General features: G+C 42.5%; 1 protein-coding gene across 5 annotated transcripts in view; it reads left to right on the top strand.

The window, feature by feature from the left end:
• The window catches only part of CAMK2A (calcium/calmodulin dependent protein kinase II alpha), a 180873-nt gene that overhangs the window by 140551 nt on the left and 26311 nt on the right, over positions 1–14011 (top strand). For 3 of the 5 annotated variants that reach the window (XM_075210045.1, XM_075210048.1, XM_075210049.1), the window contains exons 12-13: positions 2480–2522; positions 5078–5118. In XM_075210045.1, coding sequence (XP_075066146.1) covers positions 2480–2522; positions 5078–5118 — 84 coding nt within the window. The remainder of the gene's footprint in view (positions 1–2479; positions 2523–5077; positions 5119–14011) is intronic. The other 2 variants (XM_075210047.1, XM_075210050.1) reach the window with 1 other exon arrangement.

Below are 14011 nucleotides of genomic sequence, written 5' to 3'. Positions count from 1 at the left end.
CTCCGTCCTGACAGCTAGGACTGTTGGGAATGTTCTGCTCATCGCTGCTCTGGTGAGCGGGACAAACCTCCCTGGTGTGAGGGGCAGTGCAATCAGGGGAAGGAAAAATATTTGGGGTTACCTAGTCATACGATCATGCCCTTCACAACATGGTCATGCGCCCCATTGGGAGGTGGCCATGTCCCAATCCTAACCACAACAATTGAAATGTTGGGATGTTTTGCCCATATTTAATACAGCACTTGGGCAGAAAAGGGTTTATTTAAAAGTAATTTAATTTTCCTTTTATTTTTTGTAATCTGGTCTCTGTCATATTTTTGCAAGTGCATTATGAAAAAGGGTAACTTTAATCAAAAAATATGTTGCCTAATTAAATTCAGTATTCTGGTTACTACAACTTACTGGACTAACAACTGACACTTGCAACACTGTATGAATTCCACCTGAAATCACCTGTTGAACACTAAGGCACACACTGTTGCTGCCATTTGACAGATAAATTGTGAATAACTGACCTTAGCAACAGCTGTAACAACTGTGTATGACACTAGACCATTGTCCATGAAGCTATATAACAGATATAATGTAGGTCCTAGCTGAAAAAGTCTAAGGGGTATATTTACTAAACTGCCGGTTTGAAAAAGTAGAGATGTTGCCTATAGCAACCAATCAGATTCTAGCTGTCATTTATTTAGTACATTCTACAGAATGACAGCTAGAATCTGATTGGTTGCTATAGGCAAAATCTCCACTTTGGCTTGGTTTGTGAACACATCTTGCTGGTGATAATAATGTGAGGGGAATTGCGCAGTAATAGTTAATGCAGCTATAATGGGGCTTTTGCTATTCACTGCATCTCTGGAAAGTCAATATGAAGTCTCGCTGAGGTCCATATACAGCACTTCTGACAAACAGGTGAATTGTGTGAATCTGCCCTTCACCTTGATACTAGTTGTTATACAGGATTGTTCAAGCACAGTTTCCACACCCAATCAAACTTACACATAGCCACACAGTCTGGGGCACAGAAATACAGTGGTATGTTCAAAAGCACAGAGAATTCAAACCTGGGGTTTAAACCAAGGTCTTCAGCATGTTAGTCATTAAGGGTCATTTACAAACCACAAAAAAGTGGAAGTGTTTCCCATGCCAACCAATCAGATTGTAATATCATTTATCTAGTGCATTCTAGGAAATGATAACTAGTATCTGGTTACTATGGGCAACTCCTCCTCTTTTCCGTTTTAGAAGCTTTAGTAAATCTACCCCCAGGACTTTCTTGATTATTTGTAACACTATTCTACATTTGAATATTTTTATTGCAGGGGTTGAAGATCATCAAAAAATGCACGTTCCTATATAAAGTGTTCCCAGAAGGCCCTTAAATCTCATTTTAATAATCCTGTTCTGCAAAAACAAATGTTACTTTGCATGTAGGTTCATAAGCAGGCACATTCATGCAGTTAGTATCGCATTTATCGAGAAACACCCTGCTCATCAGAAGTTTGCAGCAATGGTCCACTAAAAACCATGTGTGTTTGTGAAATTCAGAAGCATTTGTGCAAAAACAGGCACATATGGCATTGGCACTGCACTTGTGCACTGTCGTGTATGACAATACTCCTTCCCATTTTGTAAGTACATCTTTAGACTTTTAAAATGAAAACCCACACAAGCACGGGGAGAACATACAAACTCCACACAGATAAGGCCCTGTTCAGGAAATCAAACTCATGACCCAAGTGCTGCGAGGCTGAAATGCTAGCCACTAAGCCACCGTGCTGCCATAAGAGCATACTGTACAAATCTCTCCTAAAGACTGGTGGGCATGTGTAAGCATGACTTTTATAAGTTGCAGGTTTATGTGTTTCTTGGAGCTGGCTGCAGGGAATATAGATTATTGAGAACACACCGAACACCAAAAAGTAAAGCATTAATATGCATAGCATTAAAGCCCTTAGATTGTACACTCCTCTGAGCAGGGTCATCTCTCCTCCTGTCCTCACCACTCTTAACTCGGCTCTCCAGCTACCTAGCCCTCCTCCTCGAGGACCCTCTTCCCGTCCCCTCTCGCTCCTTCCTCTCCCCTCTGGGGGTTTCCCTGTCATCCGGGCCCTCCCTCTCGGGCTCAGCCGTATGCAGGACCTTCCCCTCTCCCCTCCCCCGCCCCTCTAGCTGTGCTTTGAGCTCACTGAGTTACTGTGCTTATTGTTTACTGTACTGTGCTGTCTCACCTTGTATTGTAACTTTGTTTGTCCCTGTACGGCGCTACGGACACCTAGTGGCGCCCTATAAATAAAAATTAATAATAATAATAATAATTAATAGGAGTGTGAGAGTGAGCCACCTTTAAACCCAGTGCAAGCATGGTACAGTCCTATGCAGCAAAGTCCTTGCGGTTTGCAAAAAAAGTTATTTTCTGACTTTGTGTTCACCTATCCTTATAATTTTAAGCTATGTTTTTTTGTCTCTAATCTAGGGTGCTATTTTGACCACAATGCTGGCAACGCGAAATTTCTCTGGTAAGTGATAACCCATTTTATGCACCATAGTATGGCCCTTGTTGGTTGGAGACGTTTTGGGAGGACAAGATAACAAAATAGTGTTTCTGAAATGACTGCTCTTTTAATATTTCTGGGGCTGTCGTAAGCAAACACTGACTATTTTCAGTATAGATTTTCGCATCTATCCTGTAAAATGTTTTCTAAGCAAAGTTCTAGTAGTGCTGAAGGATTGTTCCCATTCCTTTCTACTGAATGATATGGTTGAGTGATTTCATCATGTGATCTCTTACTGGCAACTGCAGAATGTTTCATACACAATCAGACAATCATCAGCATCATCTATTTAATTATATAGAGCCAATAATTCCGCAGCGCTGCATAGAGAACTCATTCACATCAGTCCTTGCCCCACTGGAGCTTACAGTCTAAATCCCTTAACATACACACACACACACACAGAACGAGAGAGACTAAGGGCAATTTTATAGCAGCCAATAAACCTACCAGTATGTTTTTGGAGTGTGGGAGGAAACCGGAGCACCCGGAGGAAACCCACGCAAACACGGGGAGAACATACAAACTTCACACAGACAATGAGACAACACCAAGCTACAAGTGTCCTGAAACACATACCTGATACCAGGAGCATGAGTAGAACTTTGGAAGCCCCATCGTAACATTTTGGAGGGCCCCCAAGTATTATAAAGAGGGACACTGAGAATGCTGTCTCAGGCACACAGCATTCTGGAGCCTCAACTGCCTGCCTTGTGTTGTCCGCCACATAGCGAGCGGCTTATTAGGCTCCCTGCTGACTGTGCGCTATTCTTGAGCGCAGCTCTTAGAGAAGAAATATTGTATACAATACAGCGCTAATAACCTGGGTTAAGGTTACTGATTAATACCAATATAAATATATAGAGAGAGAAGAAATATCTTATTAAAACCTCATGGATCGCCAGATAAAATATTGAAAATATTTATTATCAATAATACAATATAGAAGATAAATAATCAAATACACATCAACTGATTGTTAATCAGTAAGATAACAGCATGATAAAAAAAATGGATGTGAATCAACCCTGTCGCATAATATAATCACTCGCTAACTCAGAGTCAGCAATAAATTCATTAGTTAACTTTCATACACATAATGTAGATTCTTGGTTACTGGAATCTATTAAAATATCATTTAGAGACAGATATTTTCTTGGTAGATGTTCTGTTTCAAATTAAAGTATATCACCGATGTTATAATGCTGATATCACACAAGATGTTGAAGTTTAAATGCTCATGGTGCAGACAGCCATTGAATGTTGATCTTTAAAGTGGGTTCCAGAATGGAATTTGAATGTGATTAGATGAGATAGACCACAGATCATAGTTAATTATACTAAACAAAAGGGAGCTCCCGGACAAGCCCACCCACAGTTCCTTACATGGGTGGGCTTTCTTCTTAGAGAAGACAAAGGGGAGCAGGGCCCAGAAGAGTTGATTAGCAGCTACATGAATCAGGGCAACTGATGGTGCCTGAGTGTGTGATAAACAATAAATAGCTCATAGCCCTCGGACAGTGTTAATGCACAGTGGGCTTCAAAGGGGCTTATGGGATATAATATACCATAAGTCCAGTAAAAGGTGTTTGGCGTTAAGTACAGTGATTTCCTTACTAGCTGTTATGAATACAGTAAATATCATTGTACTATTACATATCAACATATTGTTTTAAGCTTGGTCCCATTCACAGTATAGACTCACAGTAGGTGGATTGTTTTTGGGGGGAATTGGTATAACGCAATACTTCCTGCTTCCAAAATCCTCTGCTGCTTGTTCTCTTCTCCCCGTGTGGCATGTGTGCTGGAAGTGGTCCATGAAACTTGGGAGAAACTTAAGGATTGTACGAGGGAGCGAGAGATATAGAAGGACAACTGTTTATCATGCACTTGTGCAGCTGTCTTCATGGCACACTTGTTTCCAATGACCACAGCATTAAAGGGCTATTATTAGAGGAGAGGAGGCTGGGCGTCCGGGGACAGAGACTAGAAATAAAGTAACAAAACCAGCGGACGGGTGGATAAAGATGTGCCTCCATATCTCCAACAGGGCAGGGCAGTGTCATAGACGTTTCAGAGGCACCAGGGGAGAAGGGACCTAATTTACAGTAAATGGGAGCTTCAGTGTATCAGTAAAATAGATCTGACTAGAGGCAGAGGGTTAATGAGGAAGACAATAGATAATAATAATAATAATAATAATAATAATAAAAATAATAATAATAATAATAAATACAGGAAATGGATTGACATAATTGAGAGAAAATATAGAAGACTGGAGAGTATTGTACTCAGAGGTAGACAGGTCTCTGTCTGAGATGTATATTTAGGTCATAGAAGTGGATCTCAGAGCTATTTAAGTGCAGTACAATTATAAACCTCACTAGTTTGAGCCTCTACTTCAACTTGCTGAGTCTCTGTGGCTGGAGATGAAGGACGGCTCATTATGCTTCTCCTCATCTTCTGCATCTTGGTGCTTCCTGGCCTGGTCCTGCTCACCGCCTACTTTCTTTTCCTAGGAGGGAAGAGTGGCAGCAACAAGAAGAATGACGGGGTAAAGGTAAGGGAATGTTTTCTACTAAGTCAGAAAGTAATGATGGGACCTATCAAACGTGCCAATGGAAATGCTAACTATAATTATATCACAGCTGGGGTGGTCTACTTTAATAACGTGATATCCACCAGTCATGATAATATATCTATAAAGTCATGTCAATAATAGATGTATAAACAGTGATGTCTGGTGTCATTTCTTATAATACTAGGAGTTCTGATATAATCAGTGTACATCTGGGAAACTTGTGTATTATAAGGAATAATGCACCTTGTGCTGTAAATTATAATGGATATTACAAGTCACCTGAGATTCCTGTGTAATAAAGTACTTGGCATACAGCCTTATGCCTTTATTTTGGTCATGGAACTTCTTGGTAACTTAAAATATCCTTTACAAATTATATATATATATATATATATATATATATATATATATATATATATATATATATATATATATTCTTACATTTGTGAAGTATCAGCTGTCAGTGTTGGTTTTTAATTACCCGCGGCCACTGTTATAAACACATTTTACACCTTGTTTTACAGATGATGCCTCATCCATATTTGTATGACCAGATTCCTATTGTAATAGCCAGGTACCTGGTCTGGAACCAGCCAATCAGACTTCATTTCCCCAGCTTGCTTGTTTTGAAGCCTTAATCTCCCAGTTCAATAGCCTAGACCTCTTTGCTAATTAGTTCCTATGTAGACGCTGAAGAAGTTAAGTCACAATAGTACATGTGGTATAACAGAAAGGCATTACTGATTATTATTATGTCACTGTACAATATGCTTTATGTTGTATTTATTCTGCTCACTTACCATTTGCCTGACTGTCTCTTCTTAGGTAAATAACCTGAGATAACAGCAGATCATCCACTGTTATTCCAGTGCTTTGTTTTATTAGGTTAATCTAAGCACAAATATATGTCATTATGTTATTTTACGTGACATTACTACTGCAGCCACCAGAGGGCACATGTCTTGTATGAGCAAAACTCACCATTAAAACGAAGAATATTCTTGAAAGACCTAGTAAAAGAAACTACTTAATAACATTCTCAAATCTTTATGTGAAAGCTCCTATACTCTGACAGAAATTAGTGGGGTTGAATAAAAAAACAAAATATTAAACTCTGTAATTTTAATGTATGGGCCAAATGATTACATGTTAATGAATATTTCATCACTAGTGAATGTGTGTATATATCAAGTATATCACTTACTGGATCTCCCTCCCTTTTCCAGGAATCCATGGTCACTTCCTCTTTCGTACTCATCAGCCTCATTAGCCTCATTAGCATGCTGCCACGTCATAGAACCGCCTCTTGAGGTAGGTCCACTTCAGAGTTGACAGTCATGCTCTGGTACTACTCACACCATTCAAATGAAGTCCTTCCACCAATCACTAGCAAGCTCTCTCCTTCCCAATTTTACTACACATGATAAGTATGAGGCTTATGAAGGAGAGAACAGACTTGTGATTGGTGGAGGTATTGCTTTTGTAAGGGAAGGGAGGTACTGTGTGACCAGAGCATGAGTGACAGCCGTCACACAGACCTGCCTCTATAGGTGTGTCTATGAAGTGTCAGCATGCTAATGAGGTCACTGACAGATGTAGCACATAGGAGGAGAAACACAGTAAGCAATATCATACTTGCCTATTTTTGGGACTTTCCCTCCAAAGGTCAAGTGTGGGGTGCGTGATGACGTGATTCACCTAATCACAGCCCTGCCCCCTACTTCTACAATGACTCAACCACATCATCATGTAGCAGGGCCATACTGACCCAAATAGCATCATCCGGACCCCCCAGGCAGTGGTGGAACTACCATTGGCGGGGCAGGTGGCGTGCACCGGGGCCCATGGACATAATTGGGCCTGCTGCATGGCAGATGTAGATGGTCGGGAGGCCCAGGTCCCTCCTTCCCCCCTCCCTGCACTGGGGCCCACAGCTTGGTAGTCAGGTAAGGCCTGTTGACTCGAGAGACGTCATTAAGGCTGCGCCCTCGTTACAAGAGGAGAGGCGAGATCCAAGAGAGTGGTCTAGAAATTCGGGAAGTGAAATAAATCATATAACCTCAAGATTCCATGGTAAAGGAAAGGCACATAAAACACAATCAATTGGCCCAAACTTTACCATAGCTGTTTTTCATTTTTGAATGATACAACTCTTTTACGATGTTTATTTTCACATGTTCTGATACAAAAACTTTTACTTATATATTTGTTAATGTGTTCAGAAGCTCTTTTATATGAGCAAAAATATGAGCTTCTCTTTATCGGGTTAATGGGCCTCTGAAAATGGCCTTATCAAGGCTTCTTACTGACTCTTCATGTCTTAGTGGATGTGTTTCCGTGTTGTCGCAATTGTTGACTATTTGATGTTTCTGCATTTTTAAAATGTTGTGGCATATGCAAAGGATGCAAAGACGTCAACAAATATCTTCCTGAATGACACTGATGTTATAATTACAGAATGTAATAATTCCATTGTAATTAAAATTATGCACCTTTCATTGTTGGTTATATTGTGAGAAACAGCTTTAATTAGGGCTTTGTGTTTAGTGCTACAATTCAGTACTGAGAACCATCTGTTGCACTTTCTTTCCTCAAAAAGAGTATGAATATTTCTACAATATATATGCTTAAAGGAGAAAATCCCACCCTTAAACATGTCCGGGTTATTTCTTTAAAAAATGTTGTTTTACACCTGCAATCATTTGTTTTTCCTGTGTACAGTAAAGCATTGCAGTCTGCTTCCAATTAACGGTGATGTTCCAGCTGTGAGATTCCTTCCAAATTGTTATAGAGGGGCCACTTACGAAAGAGGGGGTATGTCCCAAAGGGGACAACCTCTTTAAACTCTAACCACTTAAGAGTTGCATGTATTTTCTTGTTAAAGTGTACACTTTCACCTACTCACAGTGGAGGAAGCCATTTTGTGGACTGGACCCATATTCGTGAACATGCACACTAAGGCAAGAGGCACGTTGGGCCTGATTCATCAAGGTATGCAAACGCATACGCATCTGCTAAACGGGACTTGAGCTACGTAAAACACCACATACGCAGCGCAAACAGAGCAGATACGGCACTCAAAGTCAACTCAATCTCAAACTCCAACGCAAATATAACGGTTTGCGTCACTCAAAGTATGAAACTCAGATGCGTATGCGTTTGCGTACCTTGTTGAATCAGGCCCGTTGTTTGTAGATCACTGGTCACGCCCACAAAATGGCTGCCTCCACTCTGTGTGGAAGCCCGGTACACTGTAAACAAGAATTGAGCTGCATCAAATGTGTTTTATGGATCAGAACAGTTTTTGGATGAGTATGTGTTAAAAGCTGAACTATGTTTTGACTTCAGGTTTCCATGCACCAGTATTAGCTATAATATTTGTACTTAGTGGTGTCCGCTGCATTAAACCAAGGGAGTTTTAAATGAACTGTGAAGTAACACCTGTTTATATCACAATTCTGCAAACAGTTGACCAAATAGTACCCCACAAAACAGTTTCCTGTCATCAGCTGCGCTCCTGCTGCACACTGTCTCACCTGCTGTTTTCCTGCACTGCACACTGTACGACATGCTACTGTACTGCACTGTACACTGTATGACATGCTACTGTACTGCACTGTACACTGTCTCATCTGCTGCCTTATAGCACTGCATACTTTCACACAGCGAGTGATTCATTAAACTCTGTCATCCCTGCCAGGTCATGAGGCACTTATGGCTGGAATACTAACTGTTGTATTGGATGAATCAATCTCATAGGACCTTCATGCTGCTTATCTGCACTGCATATAGCTTTATGTTCTGACTCACTGACCACTTTAAATTTAAAGTGCTGCATACACTACATTTTGCCTTAAAGGGAAAGTATACCTGAAAACCGAGATAGACATCAGTGAGCTGAAATGCCAGCCCACATATATATATATATATATATATTTATTTATTTTTTCTAGTTAAATGGCTTAGTGCAAAGGAAACTTGCATTCCCTGCGAGTCTAAAAGATGTCCAAACATAACATTAGATGTGGAAAATATTTCACAATTCAGAATTTTTACAATTGTTGGTTTAATTCTGTTACTAAGACAGGCAGAGAGACAGAGAGACAGAGGCAGACTCTATCCAAAAAGACAGACCCTCTGGGGACAGGCAGAAACACACTGTGAACTTCTGGCAAAACAGGCAGAAAGCAAGACAGATTCTCTGGTGAGGCAGGTAGAAGAAAGGACAGATTCTCCGGTGAGGAAGGCAGAAGGAAAGGCAGATCCTCTGGTGAGGCAGGCAGAACCAAGGACAGATCATCTGGTGAGGCAGGCAGAACGAAGGACAGATCCTCTGGTGAGGCAGGCAGAAGGAAAGACAGATTCTCTGGTGCGGCAGGTAAGAGAAAAGACAGATCCTCTGGCGAGGCAGGCAGATGAAAAGGCAGACCCTCTGGTGAGGCAAGTAGAAGGAAAGACAGATCCTCTGGTGAGGCATGCAGAAGGAAATACAGATCCTCTGGTGAGGCAAGTAAAAGAAAAGACAGATTCTCTGGTGAGGCAGGCAGAAGGAAAGACAGATTCTCTGGTGCAGCAGGTAAAAGAAAAGACAGATCCTCTGGTGCGGCAGGTAAAAGAAAAGACAGATCCTCTGGCAAGGCAGGCAGAAAGACAGACAGACCCTCTAGCGAGGCAGGCAGAACAAAAGGCAGACTCTCGACAAGGCAAAAGGAAAGGCAGACCCTCTGGTGAGGCAGAAGGAAAGACAGACAGACCCTCTGGCGAGGCAGGCAGAAAGACAGACAGATCCACTGGTGAGGCAAGTAGAAGAAAAGACAGATTCTCTGGCGAGGCAGGCAGAAGGAAAGACAGATTCTCTGGTGAGGCAGGCAGAAGGAAAGACAGATCCTCTGTTGAGGCATGCAGAAGGAAATACAGATCCTCTGGTGAGGCTGGTAGAAGAAAAGACAGATTCTCTGGTGAGGCAGGCAGAAGGAAAGACAGATCCACTGTTGAGGCATGCAGAAGGAAATACAGATCCCCTGGTGAGGCAAGTAGAAGAAAAGACAGATTCTCTGGCGAGGCAGGCAGAAAGACAGACAGATCCTCTGGTGAGGCAAGTAGAAGAAAAGACAGATTTTCTGGTGAGGCAGGCAGAAGGAAAGACACATCCTCTGGTGAGGCATGCAGAAGAAAAGACAGATTCTCTGGTGAGGCAGGTAGAAGAAAAGACAGATCCTCTGGTGAGGCAGGCAGAAGGAAAGACAGATTATCTGGTGAGGTAGGCAGAAGGAAAGACACATCCTCTGGTGAGGCATGCAGAAGAAAAGACACATCCTCTGGTGAGGCATGCAGAAGAAAAGACAGATCCTCTGGTGAGGCAGGCAGAAGGAAAGACAGATTCTCTGGTGCGGCAGGTAAAAGAAAAGACAGATCCTCATGCGAGACAGGCAGAAAGACAGACCCTCTAGCGAGGCAGGCAGAAGGAAAGGCAGACCCTCTGGTGAGGCAGGCAGAAGGAAAGACAGATTCTCTGGTGAGGCATGCAGAAGAAAAGACAGATCCTCTGGTGAGGCAGGTAGAAGAAAAGACAGATTGTCTGGTGAGGCAGGCAGAAGGAAAGACAGATTCTCTGGTGTGGCAGGTAAAAGAAAAGACAGATCCGCTGGTGAGGCAGGCAGATGGAAAGGCAGACCCTCTGGTGAGGCAAGTAGAAGAAAAGACAGATTCTCTGGCGAGGCAGGCAGAAGGAAAGACAGATTCTCTGGTGAGGCAGGCAGAAGGAAAGACAGATCCTCTGGTGAGGCATGCAAAAGGAAATACAGATCCTCTGGTGAGGCAGGTAGAAGAAAAGACAGATTCTCTGGTGAGGCAGGCAGAAGGAAAGACAGATTCTCTGGTGCAGCAGGTAAAAAAAAAGACAGATCCTCTGGTGCGGCAGGTAAAAGAAAAGACAGATCCTCTGGCAAGGCAGGCAGAAAGACAGACAGACTCTCTGGCAAGGCAAAAGGAAAGGCAGACCCTCTGGTGAGGCAGAAGGAAAGACAGCCAGATTCTCTGGCGAGGCAGTCAGAAAGAGAGACAGATTCTCTGGTGAGGGAGGCAGAAGGAAACACAGATCCTGTGGCGAGGCAGGCAGAAAGACAGACAGATCCTCTGGTGAGGCAAGCAGAAAGAAATACAGATTCTCTGGTAAGGCAGGCAGAAAGACAGACAGATCCACTGGTGAGGCAAGTAGAAGAAAAGACAGATTCTCTGGCGAGGCAGGCAGAAAGAAAGACAGATTCTCTGGCGAGGCATGCAGAAGGAAAGACAGATTCTCTGGTGATGTAGGCAGAAGGAAAGACAGATTCTCTGGTGAGGCAGGCAGAAGGAAAGACAGATTATCTGGTGAGACAGGCAGAAGGAAAGACACATCCTCTGGTGAGGCATGCAGAAGAAAAGACAGATCCTCTGGTGATGCAGGCAGAAAGACAGACAGATCCTCTGGTGAGGCAAGTAGAAGAAAAGACAGATTCTCTGGTGAGGCAGGCAGAAGGAAAGACAGATTATCTGGTGAGGTAGGCAGAAGGAAAGACACATCCTCTGGTGAGGCATGCAGAAGAAAAGACAGATCCTCTGTTGAGGCAGGTAGAAGAAAAGACAGATTCTCTAGTGAGGCAGGCAGAAGGAAAGACAGATTATTTGGTGCGGCAGGTAAAAGAAAAGACAGATCCTCATGCAAGGCAGGCAGAAAGACAGATCCTCTAGCGAGGCAGGCAGAATGAAAGGCAGACCCTCTGGCGAGGCAGAAGGAAAGACAGACAGATCCTCTGGTGAGGCAAGTAGAAGAAAAGACAGATTCTCTGGCGAGGCAGGCAGAAAGAGTGACAGATTCTCTGGTGAGGCAGGCATAAGGAAAGACAGATCCTCTGGTGAGGCAGGCAGAAAGACAAACAGATCCTCTGGTGAGGCAGGCAGAAAGAAAGACAGATTCTCTGGTAAGGCAGGCAGAAAGACAGACAGATCCACTACTGAGGCAAGTAGAAGAAAAGACAGATTCTCTGGCGAGGCAGGCAGAAAGAAAGACAGATTCTCTGGTGAGGCAGGCAGAAGGAAAGACAGATTCTCTGGTGAGGTAGGCAGAAGGAAAGACAGATTCTCTGGTGAGGTAGGCAGAAGGAAAGACAGATCCTCTGGTGGGGCAGGCAGAACGACAGACAGACCCTCTGGCGAGGCAGGCAGGAGGAAAGGCAGACCTTCTGGTGAGGCAGAAGGAAAGGCAGATCCTCTGGCGAGGCAGAAGGAAAGAAAGACAGACCCTCTGGCGAGGCAGGCAGAAAGACAGACAGACCATGTGGAGAGACAGACACACAGACAGAAACTCAGGAAAATGTCAATTGACAAATTAAGTTCATACTGGGACTCAGGACTACCCACAACTTAAGCAAACAGGAGATGATGATTATATGAGTCAAAAATGCATAGATTAGATCATACACCTGAGTTTTCAGTTATCAAAGTTTCAGGACCTGGACATACAGAAGGCAGAGTAACACTGGAATCGGGGCACTCAATTAGCTGAGGTAGACTGGCATATCTATTTCTGTCAATTTTCATCAAATATATGAACCTCATAAGAAACAGTTGACCATGAATCCTGCTCCCAACCAGAGAATAAAAAAAAAAGGGGGCTGAATAATTATTTCCACCTTCGGACCATATCATCTTCATCTGTATCGGAACTCAAGGGGATATATTTACTAAACCTCAGGTTTGAAAAAGTGGAGATGTTGTCTATAGCAACCAATCAGATTCTAGCTGTCATTTTGTAAAATGTACTAAATAAATAATAGCTACAATCTGATTGGTTGCTATAGGCAACATCTCCACTTTTTCAAACCCGCAGTTTAGTAAATATACCCACAGGTCTAAGACAGTAACAAGGGAGCAGCGAGTTTAGATCCAAGGATAGAGACCTACTTCAACTAATGTAATAAAAGCATTGAAATACTGATGTCCCCGACTATAATTATTCCATTTAAAACATAAATGAGGCTAAAGAAACATTTAAATGAATGAAGGGAATAGTCCTTAAGTGGTAGTGGAGTCGACATTGAACTGATGTTTCCATTCTTTCCATCATACTCATTTCCAGTCTGACCTGCGAAAATAGAAGCAGATTCATTTTCTGGGGGAAGATTCCAAAACCGGAAAGTGGGCATCTATGTGTGCGTAAGGCGGATAGATAAGCACAATTACCCAAAATGACCGCATGTTTTGCACTTTCATAAATTAACTTTATTGCACTAATCAACTGGTTGCACTTAGTGCATATTTTCAATGTATTAGTGAATAATCTCCACTGAGTCTCAGACATATTTATAGTTGCAGTAAGTCATGTTACTAGCCCAACATCTATCTCCTGCTGTCTGTCAACCAAAACTCCCAGAATCCTTTCCTCTGACTGCCAGAAATACATAGTTAATAGTTGGAGAACAAGTAACGATAAAGATCCACACTTGGAGCAAAAGATGATAGCGCTTTTCAAAGTGCAGTACCTGTATGTGTTCCCTTTAACGCAAAGACTTTACCACCTCACCGCTTCATTCTCTTTCTCTGGTTAGAATTTGGTCACTGTGATCTGTCCCGATTCTCTTACTTGTGTCATTCACTATTGTGCAGACATTCTGCTGAATGTTAGGATGCCTTTTTAATGTATGTTCCCTGCTGTGCTCCCACCTCTGCCTCTAATGATTGTGCTTCTGCTTCTATATGCTTCTCCGACAACCTACAGTATGTGTGAACAATCATCCTGCTTCACCGCCTAAGCAGATAAGGGTGTGCATTCTGTTTATGTAGTGTAGCTTTAGGCTGGCCGTGGATAGAGAGAGGGATCGTTGATCCCTATTGC

Source organism: Mixophyes fleayi, chromosome 4 (assembly GCF_038048845.1).
Source record: "Mixophyes fleayi isolate aMixFle1 chromosome 4, aMixFle1.hap1, whole genome shotgun sequence".
NCBI lineage: Eukaryota > Metazoa > Chordata > Amphibia > Anura > Limnodynastidae > Mixophyes > Mixophyes fleayi.
The sequence above is the reverse complement of the archived record's forward strand: the minus strand, read 5'-3'. Positions and strand labels throughout refer to the sequence as shown.